Source organism: Salmo trutta, chromosome 32 (assembly GCF_901001165.1).
Source record: "Salmo trutta chromosome 32, fSalTru1.1, whole genome shotgun sequence".
Classification (NCBI taxonomy): Eukaryota; Metazoa; Chordata; class Actinopteri; order Salmoniformes; family Salmonidae; genus Salmo; species Salmo trutta.
Genome location: NC_042988.1, coordinates 15,986,310 through 15,995,505, shown reverse-complemented (window position 1 = coordinate 15,995,505; position 9,196 = coordinate 15,986,310). Strand labels below are relative to the sequence as shown.

The 9,196-nt window shown below is 44.3% G+C and overlaps 1 protein-coding gene across 6 annotated transcripts in view; it reads left to right on the top strand.

Moving 5' to 3' along the window:
• Positions 1–2,372: 2,372 nt before the first annotated feature.
• LOC115171232 (dedicator of cytokinesis protein 7) overlaps positions 2,373–9,196 on the top strand; it is a 44,628-nt gene continuing 37,804 nt past the window's right edge. For 3 of the 6 annotated variants that reach the window (XM_029727838.1, XM_029727837.1, XM_029727832.1), the window contains exons 1-5: positions 2,373–2,555; positions 5,291–5,375; positions 6,003–6,178; positions 6,523–6,591; positions 6,744–7,083. In XM_029727838.1, the coding sequence (XP_029583698.1) occupies positions 2,506–2,555; positions 5,291–5,375; positions 6,003–6,178; positions 6,523–6,591; positions 6,744–7,083 (720 nt within the window). In that variant the 5' untranslated portion in view covers positions 2,373–2,505. The remainder of the gene's footprint in view (positions 2,556–5,290; positions 5,376–6,002; positions 6,179–6,522; positions 6,592–6,743; positions 7,084–9,196) is intronic. The other 3 variants (XM_029727834.1, XM_029727835.1, XM_029727836.1) reach the window with 1 other exon arrangement.

Sequence of the window (9,196 nt, the reverse complement as noted above, 5' to 3'; positions counted from 1 at the left end):
ACATAGAGGAGAGAGAGAAAGTGAGATTAATTTGTCTTCATTAACATGGTCTCTGGCCCAGACTCCTGCCTGCTGTTAGCACTGAGCCTGCCTGCTACCCTGCTCTGCTCTGAGAGAGACTGGTTCCATCCGCACACAAATCCCCAAGATGTCTGTCCTTCCTCTGCTACAGCTCCAGCCTCTGTCTGTCACACAAGGTTAATTTATCCACACCACCCGCGCCCCCAACCCTCTCTCTCTCTCTCCGTCTCTCATTTTTCATAAACCTCCATACACCCCATTATTCATCTGGCATCTTGCAGACAGAGCAGAGCGGGAGCTGAGTACCTGCAGCAGCAGGCCAGGCAGGCTGCTTTCCCTGGTGCTGAATTGGTGGACCATGGGGCAGAGGGAAGAGGGGTGGGGGCAGGGTTGCAGCAGGCAGCTCTATTTGGTTCTACTTTACTGATGGAGGAGATGGGGGTGGGGAATGAAGGCAGACAGAGCGGAGGGAGTGGTTTTACAGTAAATTGACAAGTGGTTCCTGTGGAGAAGGGTCGATAAGAGAAGGAGAGAAGGATGGAGAAAGAGAGGGAGAGAGATACATAAAACAATACTTACCTTACTAGCTCTGACTTTGCTGAGAGCAACTTTGAGGAAGCATGTACTTACTATGACTGTGACATGTAGTTGTCCCTCCTAGCTATCTTAAGATGAATGCACTAACTGTAAGTCGCTCTGGATAAGAGGGTCTGCTGAATGACTAAAATGTCAAATGTAAATACAATAATGCATTGATTCATTTCCCATTTAGTGTTACCTGCTCATTTCAATTTGAGATGAAAGATGGACCAGCGATAAGACATCAGGGACAACCCTGTGGGGACACATTGTGTCCTGAACTTTGGTGTACCTCCTTTTCATTTGCTTCATTGTAAGTAATTGGATTCCATTTGAAAGGAGGCCATCTCCTTTGGGTCTTAAGACCAACGTTTGTTTTCTATATACTGAAAGGCCACAAAGAAAATCAGAAACAGTGCAACATAACGCTACAATCAGAGTCTGTCACTACAGTACTAGCTAGTTCTGTTGAGCACCATGAACCACGAAATCAGAAATCAGAAAGAATCATGAATCTGAAGACCCGCCTTTCTTAGAGAAGAGGCTTGGGCCCTACCCTTTTCCCCACGATCATGGTGAACATCTCCCTCTGCTGGTCAACAGCTAGTAAAGCACACTTGCTGAAGGGAGAGGCAGCATTTTGACTCCTGGTTGACGTGACGTGGGAAATGTGATACAGTATATTACATAGATTCCCTCCAAGAGTGGATAATGGAATAAACATGAAATACTTGAGCGTGTTATGAATATGAATGTGAGGTAAACATATGATGCTGCTGTAGAGATACACCTAGAGGAACTAACTGTTTAGGGGATGGGCATATGATCATAATACATATTCATCCCAAATATGAACACACTATCCTTGTGTAGTGTGAAGACTATTTTAAAGCACACAACATGATCGAGGTAGACAAATAATTTAAAAGGTGTAAATTATCACACCACAATGTATCACCGCTGAATTAAAGGGCCAGTACACATCCTCTTCGATAGACCTTGTAGGCGCATGCCAGACAGAATTAACAGGATTAGATCTACTTAACCAAATGACGAATGAAATGGCTCCCTCCCTGGTAAAAGGCAGATTATTTTTTTCATCAATTGGATTAGTTGACCGCTGGGTGAGGAAAATAGGAATCAGACCACAGCCTGGTTGACACAGGCCTAGGTCTATTGGCTGAAAAAAGCCTAGCAGTTGAACAGTAGGCTATAAACCTATTTAATCCCTAGCCGGCTAGCCTAGTACTTCACAACACTACCTTTTCTCTTGATAGCATTGCTTGATAGCCTACCATCCTCTTCAACCTCCTTGACCTAAAAAATATTGACCTTGTTCAGGTGCCACCTGCCTGCTGTGTTGCACCTGCCTACTTGCATCACTGCAGATTTCACCAATTGGTGCCAAGTAACAACAAAAATGGCCTACTGCAGATCCATATCCGTATTTTAGGCCTGTAATATATGCAGTGTGATTTATGAATTTATGCATTCATTGTAGTGTTTTGCTTTTGTTTTGACAGGTAGCGAGGACAACAAATCTGTCAACAGATAACACACCTACGGGCTTTGACATTATGTTTTTCACTTGGTATACATGTTGAACTAAAGTAGGTCTCGCTGTTCAGCAAACGTCCTCAATTTTCACACGAATGAAACCCTAACTGTTGAGGATATGGGCCATTCTCGGGCGTGTGACAGCGTTACTGAAACCGGTCAGGTGAGAATTGCACTGCGGACGATCCCATACAACCTTGTATTTCTGCTCCCAACCACTAGGAGGACCACTGGGATAGGCGCCGTAGCGTGGTGTACAAGGAAGCGAACTCCAGCAGGACGACAACAGTATCGAAGTGCAGGAGTGTGAGAGAATAGTTCGAAGACTACACTAAACGGGGACGCGAAATGGCATCTTCAACCAACGAGAGGAGGGCATTTGCTCACAAAATTAATCGGTGAGACTCATAATTTGTATGTACTCTGTAGGACAGCTAGTTCGCGTGACATGACGGACAGACCGGGTAGTGCAGGATTTGAGGGTATCGCTGATCGTAAACCGCGCAGACTGAATAGGAACTGAGACAGACGGAGGCTAGTCTATTGTTCAGCATATGGGCTTCGAATTAAATGTGAATTTATCATTCACCCTGCCATTGTTTAGAAAACTAAAACGATTTTTCATACCTTGCGATTGTTTCTTTGTTGTACACACAAAACTAGATCACAGCTATCCTTTTGCTATTAGGCTGACAGTCGAGCCATCAAACATGTTGCCTGCTCGTTACCTACATTACTTTATTTTACATTATCTTGAGGAGCCCCAAGTAAAACGGATATAAAACTATAATTAGTAGTTATCTATTCATACCAGCCGTTGAATTGGCTTCCCCGTCGACCTGTGGGATAACAAGGCGTGGGTTAGGTTACACTAATATTGTTGCGCTGCAAATGAACTCATCTTGATCCTCTTTGCGGTCACTCCTAGTTCAAATCAGACTGTGTAGATCTCTTCCTGGGGGTAGGTCTGTAGATGGAACTGAAACGTCTCGTTCTTATGGAGTTCTGCTACACAATGACAACAGAAGTAGGCAAGATGGAGTAACTTCTTTTCCTGTGGGAAAGTAAAGTAGCTGAGGACAGTATCTTTATTATTATCCACAGAGTTAGATCAGACCTATAGCTGAAATATCACCTTGCATGACATGATGAATTTTCCAGTTCCACCATTGTTGAGTTCATACTTGTGTTCCTCAAAGCCTTGACCAGGGAACGGCATGCTAGCCATTGATTGCGTGTTGTATGGTGGCTGGGTATAGACAATACATGGTAGTACATGCTAATAGCAGGTGTCGTTCCGCCCCCCGTCACACACAAACACACACTTTCAGAAAAAAAGCACTAGCCTAGCTGTTCACCTTGCAGCCTTCATAGAATCGTCTGAGAACCTCCTTCATATTATGGGTGCGTGGCCCTTGGAGGCTCCTGAGAGCAGTCTGGATATTTGATTAGAGACATGCAGGTGAACATGTCACATCAAAACCAACAGGGAGGAAATCTCAATGACATCATGGAATGTCAGCAGTCCAGTAGGAAACAGTTAACAACACCACAACAGGCCCATACCTTGTATCTCCTATTAGGACTCTCCGACTGGGCCAGCCAGACTTATTATACTCACCATGGTATGTACGCATATTTCTCAGTCTCACATGATTATCATATTGAGTTAGCCCAGCTAATGGTGAATGGTGCTGCGCCCTCAGAATGTTGACTGCAAGACTACTAGTTCAAATTGTATCAGCTAACCTACCACTAGGCTATAGCCTAACTTAGTAGTAAGTGAGTAGAGTGCTGAAATCAACAGCTTAGGCCTAATCATTGCTACAGTTTCTCCTCTCTCCAACTCTGTTATTGTCCAGTCCTCTCTCTCTCTCTCTCCCCAGTGGGAGCCAGTCCATTGTATCGGTTCAGGATGCAGGAAAGGGTGTGACGGGGTGTTCCGTCTATTACCCTTGGAGGCGATAGCTTTTCCTTTATCCTGTTTAAAGTGAGGATTGGAGAAGGTAGCACATTTTAACGGCAGAATAACACTATCACAAACATATTGTTGTGACTGACGCCTCTGTCAAAAGATTGTTGTAGACTTCCAGCTTGAACGGGTTGTGTGATTTGGGGTAGCAGAGTTATTTCTGAGAGATGGGGGGGGTGTAGTATGTCATGGGGGGGAAATTACATTTGAGGATCTCCTTTTGAAGCAGAGAGCAGTAGCATTTAACGTGTGGAATGAAGACATCGTTTGACCACAGCGACCGTGCCCAGGGAATTTCGGAAGCGTTATATGTGCGTGCAACTGTACGTGTCTGTGAGAGAGGGAATGAGATGACCAGTCCGTTCTAAGTTTGTGGAAGAGCAGCTGCATGCTGTGTCTCTGAGAGGATTGGGGGCCTAGTTTGACTTTGTCCCCCTCTCTAAGCCCCCCATTTGCTGGTCCATAAAGGCCCAGGCCAGGGGCAGGGAGAGCGTTATGGCTCTCTGCCTGGTTTCTGTATTAGGCCCAGCCACCGCTCCTCTCTTCTCCCACAGATCCGGCTTGACTCCCATTCACAACAGCTGCTGGCATTCAGCACTGCTTCTAGTACCAGCTGCTTGGGACTGGGTAGTGGGGAGAGAATGGATAGCATACATGGCTGCTCACATCTGATAAGAAGTCAAAACTGGAAAGCTATTATTAAATCTAAGGCAGGCTCATAATTATGTATAAAACACATCCATCTAGCATTATGTCTGGGAGGAGCCTACATATTCAGAATGGTTTAAAGCAGCAATAAGCAAAATGTAATAGGTTTAACTCTGGGTTATCAGCAGCAAGGGTTTTGTTTAGCCTATGTTAATTGGCTTATTTGCATGTGCATGATAATGGGGAGGCAATTAGATTTTTGGCACCTCGCTGGAGAGATTTTAGCTGAGTATCTAGATTATGGAGCATATTTGCATATGAATCTGAGGCTAACGTGTGCAAGTTTGGGCATCAAATCAGTTCTCAAGTTAACCGTCTTTATCCAGTGACAGAATGATTTCTGTTCTGGTATTTATTATGTCTAGACTTGTTTCTGTTTGCCTTCCTGAAGATACAGCTTTTCCACTGTTTGAGCGTAACTGTGCTCTACCGTTTCCTTTCTGTGTCTGACAGGACGGTGGCTGCAGAGGTCAGGAAGCAGGTATCCAGAGAGTATGGCTCCCCTCAGCTGTCCAAAAAACGAGGAGCACACCAACCTGTAAGTAGCAGTGTGTTTTATGTTTTTAGGTATATCACCTTGTCTTTGGTCAAAGATGAGGATGGACTTTCTATGGATGAGTTGAATTTACTGCTTTGGAAACAAACAACTTAAGAAGGTCATCAACCACTTAGGATGTCATCTGTTTGTGTATAAAAAGGCTATCTCCGCAGTGCTCTCACTGAAGTGGAGCCAGTGTCTATGTATATGACCTGCCTAGTTAAATAAAGGTTACATAAAAAAGTGTGTCTAAAGTATGTGACGTAGGCTTAATCACTCATATTATCCATATTTTTTTCTTTGCTCACTATCTCGGTGTGGCCTGTAGCTTGTGTGGTCCTGGTGGAATGTCTAGATGTATGAATATAATGCATCTCCAGGGCTGCGTTCAGTAATAAAAACGGTTAAATTGAGCAGAAACGGTGGTGTACTGAATGACCAGTTGAGGTTCAAAATGCACCGCTGCCCTTTTAAATATGTCACTCATTGCTTCAAGGCACACCCACCGAACGGAGCAAACCTATCTCAGTCTGTTCAAGAAAACGTGTCGTTCAGTACAAACTGTTCCGCAAACTGAATGCACCTCAGGTATTGATTGTTGTGTGTTATTGATTGATTGGTTGTCAGGTGCCGCTGACCGAGGTGGTGGAGCCTGTGGACTATGAGGAGTATGTGAGTAGCCACGCCCCTGGGGCGGAGCCTGGCCCCCTCAGACAGCTGATGGAGTTCCCCCCAGACGACCTGGAGCTCCTCCTGCAGGACAGAGAGTGTACTACACTGGAGCCCCCTCTGCCCGAGGAGGAGTGAGTCACTCTAACACACATACTATGTACAGTACACACACCAGTGTTTCCCCTAGCATTATGTCCCCTTGCTTAGCTCTGTTTCCACCTGCCTAAAAGAGTTTGGCTTCAATGGGTTTCAAATGGTAATTTTGGAGACAGGGGCCTGGATGTTGCGTTGAATTCCTTTGTGCCCCGTCTAGAAAATAATCTAGAGGGTAAGACTGACACACATGCTCACTCGCATAACTAGGACTTCTTTACACAGCATTATCATGCTACTGGACAGGCAGAACACCCTGTACCTTTCCTATGCCATTGTAATATTTATGTCATACTATATAATTCATGTTTTTTTTCCACAGCACATTTGACCCAAGAGTGAGAGATGCCTTGGGTGTCTACACAGATGACTGGTTGATCATTCAGAGGAAGTCAGTGTCCCTCTATCATGTGTGCCATGCCTCCCTCTTTTCCATTCCTTTATCCACATTGATTTACAATTGATTTGGTTGCAATGGTGCCCATGATGTGCATTATCTCTGTGATTTAAAGATGAGGATCATGTATTTTGTCATGTCTGTAGGTATCAGCGTTACAGTACAACCCACACCCCCCACAGCTCTGAGCGCCAGAGGGAGAGGCAGCGAGGGCTGGTTAAGCAGACCTTTGAACTGGACGAGGCTGCGGCCACGGACCGCCAGGATGACCAGGACGATGCTAAACGGCGGTCAGTCTCTCTGGATGACACGCCCCGGGGTAGCTGGGCCTCCAGTATTTTTGACCTGAAGAACTCGTCGCCGGACGCCCTGCTGCCCTCGGTGTTGGAGCGCACGGCTGCAGAGGACATGGACCGCCGCAACGCTGAGGCCCGCCTGCAGGGGCGCCACTCTGACCTGCTGGGGCTCTTCCCTCCTCCCGACGAGGTCTGTCCCAAATAATAATAATATTATCATCCATACAATATTCACTTCTGTTCAGCTCAGTTGTTTGTCAGCATGTGTTGCTAAAGTGCTAGCCGACTTTGTGTAGAATGATATAGCTATAACATAGAAAGCTACGGAAGCGATATCAAAACTTAATTATATAAAAAAAAAAGTTTAAAAGTTAATTACATGTAGATTCTATTGCTAAAAATCAGGCAGTTCCACCATAGACATTGAAGCACATCAATGAAGTGGATGTACAATACCATGGCCTTCTCCTCAGCCATGTGTGACCATCTGTTTGCGTATCTTGCCTCGAGGGCTGGGCGATATGGCCAAAATATAATATTAAGGTATTTGAAAAATATATAATGTTTTTAGGGTATTTGATGTTATTTGATGTTTTTGAATAATAAAAGTTCTACATTTGCTTTGAGCAGTGTGTGACCTTAGGGTGGCAACACATTGTTACGTTACAGCCTTCTAAAATGGATTAAATAAACAATAAAAATCCTCATCAATTTACACACAATAACCCATAATGACAAAGAGAAAACAGTTTTTTTGACATTTTTGCAAGTGTATTAAAAATAAAAAAACAAAATACCTTATTTACATACATTTTAAAACCCTTTGCTATAAGACTAGAAATTGCGCTCAGATGCATCCTGTTTCCAATGATAATCCTTGAGATTTCTACAACTTGATTGGAGTCCCCATATGGTAAATTCAATTGATTGGATGTGATTTTGAAAGGCACACTCCTGTCTAAAAAAGGTCCCACAGTTGACAGTGCCAAGCCATGAGGTCGAAGGAATTGTCTGTAGAGCTCTGAGACAGGATTGTGTCGAGGTGCAGATCTGGGGAAGGGTACCAAACAATTTCTGCAGCATTTTCGGTCCTCAAGAACACAGTGGCCTCCATCATTCTTAAATGGAAGAAGTTTGGAACCACCAAGGCAAAACGGCAATCGGGGGAGAAGGGCCTTGGTCATGGAGGTGACCAAGAACCTGATGGTCCTTCTGACAGAGCTTCAGAGTTCCTCTGTAGAGATCGCAGAACCTTCCAGAAGGACAACCTGCTCTGCAGCACTCCACCAATCAGGCCTTTATGTTAGGGTGGCAAGACAAAAGCCACTCCTCAGTAAAAGGCACATGACAGCCCGCTTGGAGTTTGCTAAAAGGCACCTAAAAGACTCAGACCATGAGAAACAAGATTCTCTGGTCTGATGAAACCAAGATTGAACTATTTTGCCTGAATGCCAAGCGTCACATCTGGAAGAAACCTGGCACCATCCCTACAGTGAAGCATGGTGGTGGCAGCATCATACTGTGGGGATGTTTTTCAGCGGCAGGGACTGGGAGACTAGTCAGGAATAAGGGAAAGATGAACGGAGCAAAGTACAGAAGGATCCTTGATGAAAACCTGCTCAGGACCTCAGACTGGGGTGAAGGTTCACCTTCCAACAGGACAACGACCCTAAGCACACAGCCAACACAATTCAGGAGTGGCTTCGGGATAAGTCTCTGAATGTCCTTGAGTGGCCCAGCCTGAAAATAGCTGTGCAGTAACACTCCCTATCAAACCTGACAGAGCTTGAGAGGATCTGGAGAGAATAAATGGGAGACACTCCCCTAAAACAAGTATGCCAAGCTTGTAGTGTCATACCCAAGAAGACTTGGGCTGTAATCGCTGCCAAAGTTGCTTCAACAAAGTACTGAGTAAAGGGTCAGAATACTTATGTAAATGTGATATTTCATTTATTGGAAATTTACAATAAAGTAAAAAAAAAAAAATCTGATTTTGCTTTGTCATTGTGGGGTATTGTGTGTAGATTAATGAGGAATTTAATCCATTTTAGAATAAGGCTGTAACGTAACAAAATGTGGAAAAAGTCGAGGGGTCTGGATACTTTCTGAATGCACTGTGCATTCTAAGTGATTTCAATGGGTCTTTCTCCATTCTGATTGTTTGTTTTATACTGTTCTATTCAACTTCAACCAACATTTATTTCCATCAATTTCTGCACTCATTTGAGAATTTCCACTCTACCACATAGGGCTGCATGATATGGGCAAACAATCTAGGCCTTATTTTTTACAAAATGTTACAA